Below are 13,610 nucleotides of genomic sequence, written 5' to 3'. Positions count from 1 at the left end.
GTGATCGAGAGATGTAATTAAGTGCTCGTTTGAAAATAAATAAGGGTATTTCTTTGTAATTTTACAATGAAATTTTTACGCAGTTTTCGTTAGCGGCTACTACACAATAGCTATCATCCGGTGGCAAAATCCTGAGCCAGATAAATAATTTTGCATGTAAATGCAACAACAACGATTTGAGCCAGATAAATCCAGATAGAAGTCTGGTTCAATTTGTGAGCCAGATAACTTGTTAATTACTTCTTTTTAGGTTGGCAACGCGGCCTTAAATTACCAACTTTTTCAAAAATAGATGTCGCTGCTTAGCCTTTCGCCGTATGAGTTAAATGAAAAACAGTGGCGACATCTGCCTATCACATTTCACGTGTGAGAAAATTTCACGACATCTGCTTCTCAAGTCTCTCAATGATCCAGAGCATTCCCGTGAGAATTGAGCGTGAGCCGGAGCTGTAAAACTCACTGAAAGACGGCAAATAGCTATCATCCGGTGGCAAAATCCTGAGCCAGATAAATAATTTTGCATGTAAATGCAACAACAACGATTTGAGTCAGATAAATCCAGATAGAAGTCCGGTTCAATTTGTTAGCCAGATAATTTGTTATACTTCTTTTTAGGTTGGCAACGCGGCCTTTAACATACCTAATTTTTAAAAAAATAGATGTCGCTGCTTAGCCTTTCGCCGTATGAGTTAAATGAAAAACAGCGGCGACATCTGCCTATCACATTTCACGTGTGCAAAAATTTCACGACATCTGCTTCTAAAGTCTCTCAATGATCCAGAGCATTCCCGTGAGAATTGAGCGTGAGCCGGAGCTGTAAAACTCACTGAAAGACGGCAAATATGAAGTACAACAGTGCCAAATGGCAACCACAAAAAAACGAACAAGAACAAGCATTTTGATCAGGTGAGTGTAGCTGTTGCTGTCATCCGGTGGCAAAATCCTGAGCCAAATAAATAATTTTGCATGTAAATGCAACAACAACGATTTGAGCCAGATAAATCCAGATAGAAGTCTGGTTCAATTTGTGAGCCAGATAATTTGTTAATTACTTCTTTTTAGGTTGGCAACGCGGCCTTTAATAAACCTAATTTTTAAAAAAATAGATGTCGCTGCTTAGCCTTTCGCCGTATGAGTTAAATGAAAAACAGCGGCGACATCTGCCTATCACATTTCACGTGTGCGAAAATTTCACGACATCTGCTATTAAGTCTCTCAATGATCCAGAGCATTCCCGTGAGAATTGAGCGTGAGCCGGAGCTGTAAAACTCGCTGGAAGACGGCATGTGTGTGCTGCTACATATTCACAAAAGTTAAAATTTCCACATAATTAATAAGCAGACAGAAAGAAAGTGCAATGCAATATTTCAAAAATTTTAAAATCCCTGTTGAGAAATTAGTATCATATGGCCGAAATTTTTCAATGCCACGCTTTATTCGTACATTGATTTTGCGCATATCTCTTAAACTATTTAGCTAAAGTAGGACTTTCTAAGCACTTTTCGAAAGGATTACATAAGCATTATACTTTTTATTGAAATTTCGATGTGCCGTTCATGGCGTTAAAGCAATGGTGGATTTTGTAGCTATCGCATCTATATAAAAGATGATTTGGGGAATTTATCCCTTACATAGCACTGCCACGCTACACACTTTTGGAAGTGTGTTAAGATGTTACTACACTTTTTCGGAAAAATCTGCGAACTAGTACAAGGGATACGATCCCCTCTCCTGTATGTCGCAGACAAGATATCAAGCCAAAGCCAGAGACCTGCTATTTTGTTATAATCCAATTTTAATACATCTTATGGCAGTATTTCTGGCCACTGCCACGCTACAAAAAATACGATTTTTATAAATATAGTATTTAGCGTAGTTTCAGCATTTGGCTAAAACTTTATGAAATCATAAAAAAAGTGAGACAGGGATAGAATTTCGATGATATCCTTTAATAAATGTTTGAGCTGTTAAACAATATTTTATTATACAAAAACGTAAAAATCATATTCTCAGCAAGGATGTTAGTTATATCCTTGTTTAGAGATAAAAAAAAAGGCACATGCTTTTTTCTCCCGCGTTTGTATTGGGTGGGCACTGGAAATATTGGGTATGAGCCGGACCCGTGCGCATCTTGCGCCACCAATATTGAAGTCTCTTATCAAATATCAACATAAATCCGCTGTTCTATCAATCAACTAAAACTTGCCGGTAATGCAGTGCAAATATTCACAATAGTGCCATAGTACAAATATATTTCTTTGTGTGCTTACAATGGTTTATTTTTAACAAATTATTTAAATGAAATATAGCTTAACAAAAACACTACGGCCAAAATTGCCCAAAGCTCGCTAATAGCCCGAATCTCCATCTTTACAACCAAAACTTTATTTATAGATTTGGATTCCAAAAAGAGCTAAAAAGGGACCCGTACATAAAACCAGGAATTAGAAGTAATATATATGACGGTAAGCTGTCATGGCAGCTCAACGTGGAGGAGAGGGTGAAGAAAGCCTCAACGGCACTTTATGCATGTAAAAGAATGCTGGGGTATACGTGGGGCCTATCGCCCTCTCTCTCTCATTGGGTTTTTACAGCGATTGTAAGCCCTATTCTATACTATGGAGTTCTTGTTTGGTGGAAAGCCACACAAAAAACTACATACCTCAAAAAATTAGAGGGGTATGCAGACTATCGATGCTTAGCATTACGGGAGCCCTGAAAACAAGCCCGACGGCTGCACTGTATGCCATTCTGCACAATCCACCTGTAGACCTGGTAGCAAAGAACATAGCGTTAACAACTGCAACCAGGCTCGGTGCCTCGAGCAGCTTGAGCGCCGACCATATGGCCATAGTAGTATAGAGTCATCAATCACAATACGAACAGACTATCTGATTCCCTATCAGCGCTTCGAGGGAGATCTTAAGGCCACAATAGAGGTGGACGATTGGCGCAAGGGTGCGCAAATGGCAGACGAGGCGATACATGTGTACACAGATGGTTTCAAAGTAGTGGAAGGAGTAGGGTCTGCGGTATACTGTGCTGATCCGGAATAAAACAGATCATACAGGCTGCCGGATTACTGTAGCGTTTTCCAAGCGGAAATATTAGCCGTAACCAAAGCAGTAGAAACCCTGGAAGAGAATAGCTTAAGCTGCAACCGTGTTAACTTTTATATTGACAGTCAAGCAGCGATTCAGTCAATAATCTCGCATAGCACAGCATCTAAATGCATGTTAGAGTGTAAGCAGTCTCTGGAGAGGATCGGGACAGGGAGAAGCATACATCTATATTGGGTCCCAGGGCATATGGGAATAGATGGGAATGAAAAAGCGGATGAACTAGCTAAAAAGGGCGCATCCCTTGAAGCTTGCTCCGTAGACGTCCCAATTAGACTGGGCGAGATTAAGCAAAGGCGAGACGTACACATGATCGACCAAGCAGAAAAAGGCGTGGGTTCAAGCGCGGGTCTGTAAAGTGTCGAAGATTATGTGTGGGTTGCTTCTATCATTAAAAAGAGAGGACTGTAGATTCATTACGGGTATTCTGAGTGGACACTGCCTTCTGGCGTCTCATGTCTTTAAATTAGGCTTGGTCAGCGATAGCAGATGTAGGAAGTGCGAGTTGGAGGAGGAAACGATCGAGCACGTTCTATGCTCGTGCCCTGCATTTGCCGGGCTAAGACTCCAGCTATTAGGAGTGATACAGCTGTCAGACCTAGAAGCAGCAAGTGGCCTAAGTCCTAGGAAGCTTCTAGTATTTGCCAAGAGGACGGAGTTATTTTATAACATAGGTCCTCGTTTTTGATAGGGGTTTTCAGTTTCGTCGTTAAAACAAACTTCTGGTAACACTACGGACTCGAATCAGTCTATGTGAGGTCCTCATGGACCGGCCAGTTCAACCTAACCTAACCTGCCTGCTATTATTAAACGTTTTTTCAACAAATACCAAAATTCCATCAACCACGTTAAGAGAATTTATCAGTTCGTCATTAAAAAACGGCTGAATTACAAAAAAAAAAAAAAAACTAAGGATTTTTTGCACTGCTACGCTACACAAAATTGCAGTCTTAATCCTTGCAGCCAAACATGCATACCGGACAAAATTCAGTTACCACTTATGTATTTGAATTTAATTAAAATAAACTATTTTCTTTGTAGTAAGCTTAAAATTGTACGAAGAAAATAATTCATTAAAATGTTATTCGCCTTTTTCTCCGATGCTGATTTTTTCTCCATTTTTCCACTTCAGTTGTTTTTTTTTTCAAATATAGAAAATTTTAAAACAAAGATATTGGCGATTCTCCGCGAGCTCTCAGTTTTACTAACCCAAAATTTTGAAAATAAAATATTCGATTTTCAAATATTTTCAATCATTTTGAGTTTTTATAGCTAAAAAACATTCCCAAGGTGGACGAGCTACAGCTATTAATTTCTGTTCTTGATACTGAAACCTGCCACGGTTGTGACGCTTTGACTATAAATTGCTCATTAAAAAAGCTAGTATGACTCGCAAGATTTTGCGTAAAATTTTAAGGTTATGTCAGCAAACTTTAAAGAAAAATGGTACAATAGACGGTACTTAACTTCAAACTAAAAAGATACAAGTGCCACGGTTGTGACACGATTTTTTGATATGTACCGTTTTTCCAGTTCTTCAGTGGATATTAGTTTATTTTAAGACTGCAATCATTAACATGGAAATATTCGGGGACACTTGCTGATCAAAATTCACCCTCACATGCCACAAACCATTGTGCAATAAAGCAGTACAAACCTAACGATTTGAATAACATTTTTTACTCAAAAACTCATGGACAGGACTTTGTTCAAGTTTAAAATATTGCGAGGATGTTAAAGTGGACAGTACAAATATGAGCTGTGAATATTTATAATAAGTACAATCGCATTAGACTTTTCGTTTTCACGCTTCCCAGGGCAGCCGGTTCTATGTACCGCAGCGACTCGGGATTTTTCCCGAACAAGGACTGCCATTTCAGTGTAACTCCATTTAATTTGTTGCGCCCCTCGCACAAATTGTCATCTTCCCAGCAGATCCTTGCAGCAGGACTGCGCCATACCCTCCTGCTCCGGGTCCTTTTCTGACCCCGGTCCTGAGAAATCGTTTTGCTGTGTTTGCCGGAAAAGAATATTTTTAGGACGGTCATGCTCTTGTCCGAGTGTTACATGCAAGGGATGGTTGCATCGGACAGGTTGCTCTGGGCTAGATCCTAAAACCCCACATCCTCCTAACTTTTATAAATCTTTTGTGGCTCTTTCCTGTTCACGCCCAAGGGCGTCCCGTAGTCTACGCCTCAGCGCCCCCCCCCCCCCCCCCCCACCGGCCACAATACCTTCCAGCAGCTCTGCTGCTCAGCAAGCCACAACAAGTACCCGCTGCTGCTCGCGCCCTGCGGTTCCACCAGCTCATACGGTCGCGCCCACTCATAACTACAATCTCCGTAGTAGAGTCCGTAGCAAGCCCGAGTATCAGCCCCGTCCCCGTCTTCTTCTCCCCTCTTTTCCGGCAGCAATCGTGTAGGTCAGGAAAAGAGACTCTTAGTCTCTACCACCTTTTTGCATCGTTTGCCAGCACAGAATAGATATGTTTGCCATCTGCCCAGATGTTCTGGTATCCGCGACGGCAGCCCCCGACGGGTTTCATTGCGCCATGTTGCCAGGCCGCAAACCCAACTACACCGGGTACCAAAATGCTTACGCAGGGACGTCCAGTCCCAGGGCCACAACAGCAATTGCGTCGTGGCCTCCCTCAACTCAGGCGTAGTCACCCGTCACTTACACCTAGTGTGACGACGTTTCCCACGCTGCACTTCATAATTATGCAGTTAAACAGTAATGGATTAACTGCGAAGATCATGGGGATAGTCGATTTCATGAAGCGGCATAACATCCGCATCGCTGCGATTCAATGGACTAAACTCACAGCAAGATCTGCTCTGCAGACCTGTTCTGGGTACAATGTCCACAGAAAAGATCGCGCGAATGGAAATGGAGGCGATCTCGCGTTTATTATACACCACTCAGTGCAATACAATATATTTAATCCCGACATTGGCCGCAGGGACTGTGTCCTATACCGTCACGGCTTATCTGTCCGTTCAGGCGATGTAAACGTAGAAATCATCAGCATCTACATCCTTCCTGCCACCTGTTTCCCCAGTAGATACCGCCCTAATGGAGCACTACTCACTGGCGTTAATCACATTATCCTAGGCGATTTCAATGCCCATCACGATCTATGGTATTCTAACCTGCAGGCGGACAGCAGAGGTGATATGTTGGCGGATCAAACTGCGTCAACTGGCAGCCGATGATAGCATTGGCATCTGACCCACTGCCTATACTTATTTCGCTCGAGCGAACCGCCGACTTCATCGTCACCGAAAACCGCACTTTCATAAACTTTAAGAATGGCAAGTGGGATGGTGACAAATCCTTTACACACAATCGCTTTGCTGCCCTCCCTATCCCGGCTGATGCTCACCAAGGGGAACGTGCTTTCCGCAAGGTTGTTGTTGCTGTTGTAGCGATAAAGACACTCCCCGAATGCCTTGGGGAGTGTTATCGAGTTGATGGTCCTTTGCCGGATGCAGATCCGGTACAGTCCGGTACCAAGCCCGACCATCTCGGGAACGATTCTTATGACCACATGCGACCTTCTAGGCCATACCGCCCTCCCACCTCCTAGATCCATGAGGAGTTCGGGGTCGCCAGAGTTTCGGCTGTTAATGAAACAGGATTCGCCACGGATATGTGAGGTTGGCAATTGGGTTTGGAGAAGCTATATATTGCGCTGGCAACCTGAAAAGGTTGCGCAACACAACCCCTTGAATCTGGTATTTTATCCACCTCTTACGACAGGCATACCTACCGCGGGTATATTCTAACCCCCAAACCCGCTGGGGGCTTTCCGCAAGGTCATCGAATCTGTCTCGGCTCGTTTTATTCCCGCCCGAAGAATTCTGGCCTCATTTTCCGGCGGAGGCCGCAAATTTAGCGAGAGAACGTAACCTTACAAGACAGCACAATCCCGGCGACCCCCAAATAAGGGATATAAACCAACGCATCAGATTGCTTGTGGATGAACACAAGCGGGCGAAATGGGAGGAGCATTTAAAGGATTGTAACCTCTCTGCCGGTGTGGGTAAGATTTGGTCCACCGTAAATTTCATATCGAATCCGTCTAAGCACAATGACAAAATTTCCATTGCCTTTGGCGATAAAATGCTTTCGGATGCGAAAAAATGCGCAAGGCTTTTTGCCCACAATATATAATATATTTTACGATAAAGCAGTGGGCCCAGACGGCATAGCCATGCCGATGCTAAAAAACCTAAGTCAAGAGGGATTTAAATATCTAGCACATGTCTTCAACATATCCCTTTCCACCTTAGTCATTCATTCATTTATTTAAAAAAAAAAATAGATACAATGAGACTTAACATAGTCAATGTCCTGCTTGTAATGTGTTCCCACATGACACCATTCACATCACAGTAAAGAGTGTGATTTATTAAGATATCACAAATACTTCCTCTGTGAATTGGAACAGTTTCAAGTTATTAAGTTCAATATATTCAGTTTTATTCTGTTGTAAAACAGAACTGTAATATGATAAGAGGTGAACATGCTTAGTCGATTTCAAAGCAGTTTATGGCAGTCTGAAAAGAAGTTGTCTATATGCTGATAACTCTGAGTTTCCTGGAAAGCCAAATAACGTTTAGTAACACCAAGGCAGCCGGTTTTATGTACCTGAACGACTCGAGATGTTTCCCTACCAAGTGCTGTCATTTGAGTGTTACCCCATTTAATTTCATTGCTACAACAACAACCAACTACTCTGACAGCGGGTTAGGGGATCATAATATACCCGCGGTAGGAATGTCTGTCGTAAGAGGCGATAAAAATACCAGATTCAAGGGGCTGTGTAGCGCAATCGTTCAGGTTAAATAAAAAAAATAAATGTAAGGCGCGATAACCTCCGAGGAGATCTAAGGCCGAGCTTCTCTTCCAATTTGCGTCGTGCCCCTATTGATTTTCCCTAAAAATTGGCCGGACGGGACCTACATGTTTTATGCCGACCCCGAACGGCATCTGCAAGGCAGATGAGTTTTCACTGAGAGCTTTTCATGGCAGAAATACACCCGGAGCGCTAGCCAAACACTGCCGAGGGGCGACCCCGCTTAGAAAAATTTTCTTCTAATTGAAAAACCTTATTTCTAAAATTTTGATGTTGCTTTGCCCGGGGTGTGAACCCAGGGCATACGGTGTGGTAGGCGGAGCACGCTACCATCACACCACGGTGACCCTTCAGGTTGCCAGCGCAATATATATCTTCTCCAAATCCAATTGTCAACCTCACCTATCCGCGGCGAATCCTGTTTCACTAACAGACGAGGCTCTGGCGACCCCAAGGTCCTCATGGAACTTGTGGGAGGGGAGGGAGCGAATGGCCTGAAGGTTTAATGTGGCCACATAAATCGTTCCCGAGATGGTCTAGCACCTTAATGGTGCTGTGGTACCAGAGCGTACCGGATCTGTATTCGGCAAATGACTATCACATCGATAACACTCCCCAAAGCCTTCGGGGAGCAACCTTATCGCTACAAAAACAACAACAACAACAACAAGAACAACAACTCTGACAGAAGCGAGAAGGACTCCCACCGTCTAGGTGGGTAATTCCCGACCATGATTTATACTCTTAATATTTATATCAAAAGTCTTAAGTAAGGCGCCGTAAGGTCCGCCTTCTCATGCCTGAATAATGAGGTGTAAAAACGGGTTATTAAGAAACGTAAGTCAAGAGCTTTCTGTTAGCAAGCTCTGTATTCGAAACGGAAAAACGAAATAAAGGCAGCTTAGAAATCAACCAGTGCTCATTTGGACTGAGTAGCCAAGAGGATTAAAATTCGCTCCAAGAATATAAATGATGGTCTATAAATATTTCATAATATCTGTGCTGGTGTGTGGCTTCGAATGTTGTTGTTGTTGTGTTAACAGTGTTCCGCCCCATCCAATGGGCACAACCACACACAGCCTTGAATCGAGAAAGCTGTCGAACAAAGATGCTCTGTTCCTACTGATATTAGGTATAAAAAATCTTCTCCCGTAAACATACTATTAAAGAAACTTTTTGATTTTGAATACGAGCGACAATCACTGACCATCAAAGATATGTGCTCATGTGTAGAGGGTATCTTCAGATATCGTGTAAGGGCATGTTTTTGCTGTTATAACCACCAAAACATTACCCGATGGTTAAGGGGATGTTACAGAAGTGGGCAGTCCTTTTCCGGATATGATTTCGGTACTTTGTATTCCTTTCATCATCTGGTACTGGCCCAGCTGCAGCGGGTATTACATTTTTGATCTCCTGAAATTTCGTAACCTTAGATTATATGTAAGTCTCCTTTTACGACATTTATGTCTTTCTCGAGGAATATTAAACGATTGTTACTAAGGTATTTAAAGTGATAGTCATTGGTTTAACTTGAACTATCATAAAAGCATTGTAGTTTTGGCCATGAGAAACCCAAAGCCACGAAGAACAGGGGCGTATAAAGATGTGAAAATATATTTGTACTAGATAATAATTACCATCTGCAATATTCCAACGTATTTCACTTGTTATCGGATCGATGGCTGTTAGTCCGCCTCCTAGTGTGGAGAAAACCATTAGCGTTTCTTCGTCGCGCGCCAAATCTGTACATGCCTGTGAAATAATATACCAAAAAACACCATTTTATTTATTATGCCACTTTATAAATCCACTGAATTGGCAGTTTCACTTCCATCTATTTTATTATTTATTGGGACTATTCTTATCAAGATAACTTCGTTCGTATGTTGTTATTTTTATTTATTCATACACCCACCTCTCGCATGCGGAATACTCGTAATTGTTCATTTGCCACACCATCATTTGTTGCACTATTATTATTTATATCTGGCTGTGTTAGATTTTGTACACTTGTAGCTGTTTTTATTTTTGTTGCACCTGGTTTAATTGTTGCTGTTGCCACAGCGGCTGATGCAATCAAAATATACAAACTGAAACAAAGTGCGATGTTCCAATGTAAAGACCACATCGTCTTCCAAGATCGCGACCTCATCTCCGCGCTCCGACCAACTAATATTTTCTTCATAATATTGCACTCCTTTTTACACAGCTTTTAATTTGTTTTTTTGTATCATCACTTTCTTTAAATCGTGTATTGTTTTACGCAACATATATACACATTATATTAAGCATACACTTTTTTAATCACGTTATTTTCACTTTGTAAGAGAAATTTATTATTTGACACCACAATTAACAAAAACCGAGAGGATAGATTAAAGTTGTCAAACGAAAAATCATCACTGTGAAGAATTAACTGAACATCGTACAAAATTTACAGAAACGTAATGGAAAGAAACACAGTGTGCAGCAGAGCTCCTCTGAGAAAGAAATTGAACCATTAGATCATGGCGCAACTATACAAGGTGGGAGCATGGGACAGCTGATGTGTACTTTTTTTATCGGATTTGATACATCAACTTCCGGCGTAGTACGATTTTGACATAAGTCCAACGAATTTACAAAAACAAAGTACATGAAACATTTATTTATGTTTGTAGGTACGTCACCACGCTGCCACCTAGTATGGTTCCGCCATGCATTAAATGAATTCAGTACAAACGATATGTCAAACAAAACAGCTGACCAAATGGGACTTTCACTTTTGGCCGCATCAGAATGAACTATGTCACATAGGTGCGTTCAACGCAATCTTATGCATTACTGTAACACCCCTACAATCACGCAAGATGTTGCGTTTGTACATAACAGAACATCAGACTTAACAATAACCTTATTTTGCCTTGTCCATTCACCTACTAAATTTCGCGGAGTACTGCTAGATACATTCTCACCTAACAATAAAAAATAGGAAAACATATAGAATAAGAGACATTCTTTTGTTAAAATGCAGTTTTTTATTGTGAAAAACGTTTGAAAAATACAAAAGAGTTAAAAAATAGTTATACTTGCATTGTGTGAAAGCACTTAAATCCAAAGCAAATGTCACATTCCTCGTCTAATGCTTTACATGTAGCGAAAGATTGTTATGGTCCCCTTGTGAGGATTCCCACCTTGAACGCACTAGTTGGCTAGTGATAGGTGAAAAGCTCAGGATTCACCCTCACTCATGTCTGCCTGGGATAGCTAAAACGATTTTTTTTAAATTTATGAAGGTGGCATCGCCAAAGATTCCAATGACTTTAACAATTTTTCAATATCACATGGTTCCATTGTACAGGTGGCTCATCTCATCAGGGGCCTTATTCAGTAACTGTGAGTTTTAAAATGAACACTTTTTCTTCATATAATTTATATAAACGAAAAATGTACATTTCAAAACTCATAGTTACTGAATAGGGCCCCAGGACTTGGGTTTCTTTCATTGTAGCAATCATCCAGTGAGTTTTACAGCTCCGGATCACGTTCGATTCTCAAGGGAATGCTCTGGATCATTGAGAGACTTGAGAAGCAGAGGTCGTGATATTTTCGCACACGTGAAATGTGATAGGCAGATGTCGCCGCCCTTTTTCGTTTAACTCATACGGCGAAAGGCTAAGCAACGACATCTATATTTGAAAAAGTAGGTTTATTTAAGGCAGCGTAGCCAAAGTAAAGAAAAGTAATTAAAAAATTATCTGGCTCACAAATTGAACCAGACTTCTATCTGGATTTACCTGGCTCAAATCGTTGTTGTTGCATTTACATGCAAAATTATTTATCTGGCTCAGGATCTTTGCCACCGGATGATAGCTTGTGCTGGCATAGAGATTGTCAAACGAAGATGGCAAGCGCAAAATGTAACCAACACCTTGACAATTAAATACGACGTGGTGGTAAATTTTCTTTTAGTAGAAAAATTTCCCCATCGCATTTAAAATTTCTTCTATTAATAAATCCATCTTACTTAGCGCATAATGCTCCCACGACACAAGAGTTGCAAATGGTATGCTTCCTCTACATTCGCCTAACATCAGCACAAAGGTTTTGACAGTCGGAACACGGCATGTGTAACGCTGTAGAGATGAGCTAACCATAACAAATGAGATTGTATGCAGCGTTGACAGATTGACGACGGTGTCGTCATTTTGACGATCATTGTTTACTATATAGTTTGGCAGCTTAAGTAGAGGTTATGTTACGAATAGAGTGGAAGGCAGTGGACTAGGCAGTCGAATGTCATATAATGAAGGAATGGTGTTCGGAGATTTTTCAAAGTTAAAAAAAAAAAATGATAAAAGCTTTAATAAAAATAAAACTATTGTTTTAATAACAACAAAAACGCCATATATATTCTGTATACATAAATTTGTAAGGATTATCTCACTTTAAAATTTGAATTAAATAATCTAAAGTTTTGTTTTGAAACTGAGTCGAGAACTGTGCGTGTGAATGTGCGAATTTTCACCGATCAGCTGTTAGTTGCGCTACTTGGTAAAATTTACAATGTTGACGATTTTCAACTGGAATGACACTTGGACGATTTTGTAAAGAAAAATGACGATTTCGTAATGAAATATGACGATTTAAGACTGCCTCTAACATTTCCGAGCAAGAAAAAGCAAGATTGTGTTATTTTTATAGTGAACTGTATGATTAAATTAAAAAGCGTTTTGATTTTAACAATGTTGTACTACAAAACTTATGTTTCATGGATCCCAAAGAAGTTGTTCTTTGCATCTGGTTTTGCAACATTCTTCACACACAATAGATCATAAAATTGTTCAGGATATGTTTTTGTTGTTGTTGTAGGTACAGATCCGGTACGCTCCGGTAACACAGCACCATTATGGTGCTAGCCCGACCATCTCTGGAACGATTTATATGGCCACATTAAACCTTCATGCCATCCCTCCCTCCCCACCCCCAACATCCATGAGGAGCTTGGGCTCGCCAGAGCCTCGTCTGTTAATGAAACAGGATTCGCTGTATATTGCACTGGCAACCTGAAGGGTTGCGCTACACAGCCCATGAACCTGGTATTTTAGTCGCCTCTTACGACAGGCATACCTACCGCGGGTATATTCTGACCCCCTCACCCGCTGGGGGATCGTTCAGAATATCGATAGCGAGTATAGGTAATTGAAGTTTTTAAAATTTAAGACATATTTTGAAGACATTTCTAAGGTTCCCCAGAAGTTTTTTGGAAAACTATTTCTATTACCAAAAGAGCTGACTCCACATACGCTGCATTCGTTGCAGATGTAATGTGCTGGTCATACTCATCAGCGAATGTAGAACGTATTTTTCTAAAACAAATTTAAACAAAATTAAAATCAGAAACCGTCTGGAAACTGATACATTAAAAGGAATATTGCTGGCTCAAGATTACAATTTTTGTTGTTATATCGGCCTACTGACTTGTAAGATCGCTTGTTCGAATCGAGCTCAAGGCCTAACAATAATTATTTTATCTTATTATTGTTATGATAAAATTTTTCTTAAATAAAAAAAATTTTAAATTAAGTTATAATAGAAAAAAGAAAAAAAATTATCATAACAATAATAAGACAGAATAATTATTGGTA

At 40.7% G+C, this 13,610-nt stretch overlaps 1 protein-coding gene across 2 annotated transcripts in view; it reads right to left on the bottom strand.

The window, feature by feature from the left end:
• Positions 1-10,339, bottom strand: part of Ire1 (serine/threonine-protein kinase/endoribonuclease Ire1) — a 65,810-nt gene extending 55,471 nt beyond the window's left edge. For both annotated transcript variants that reach the window (XM_067756549.1, XM_067756538.1), the window contains exons 1-2: positions 9,899-10,339; positions 9,621-9,735 (exon numbers count right to left, since the gene is read on the bottom strand). In XM_067756549.1, coding sequence (XP_067612650.1) covers positions 9,621-9,735; positions 9,899-10,168 — 385 coding nt within the window. In that variant the 5' untranslated portion in view covers positions 10,169-10,339. The remainder of the gene's footprint in view (positions 1-9,620; positions 9,736-9,898) is intronic.
• Positions 10,340-13,610: the final 3,271 nt, after the last annotated feature.

Source organism: Eurosta solidaginis, chromosome 1 (assembly GCF_040869045.1).
Source record: "Eurosta solidaginis isolate ZX-2024a chromosome 1, ASM4086904v1, whole genome shotgun sequence".
Lineage (NCBI taxonomy): Eukaryota > Metazoa > Arthropoda > Insecta > Diptera > Tephritidae > Eurosta > Eurosta solidaginis.
Note: the sequence above shows the minus strand (reverse complement) of the source record. Positions and strands in the feature narration are given on the sequence as shown.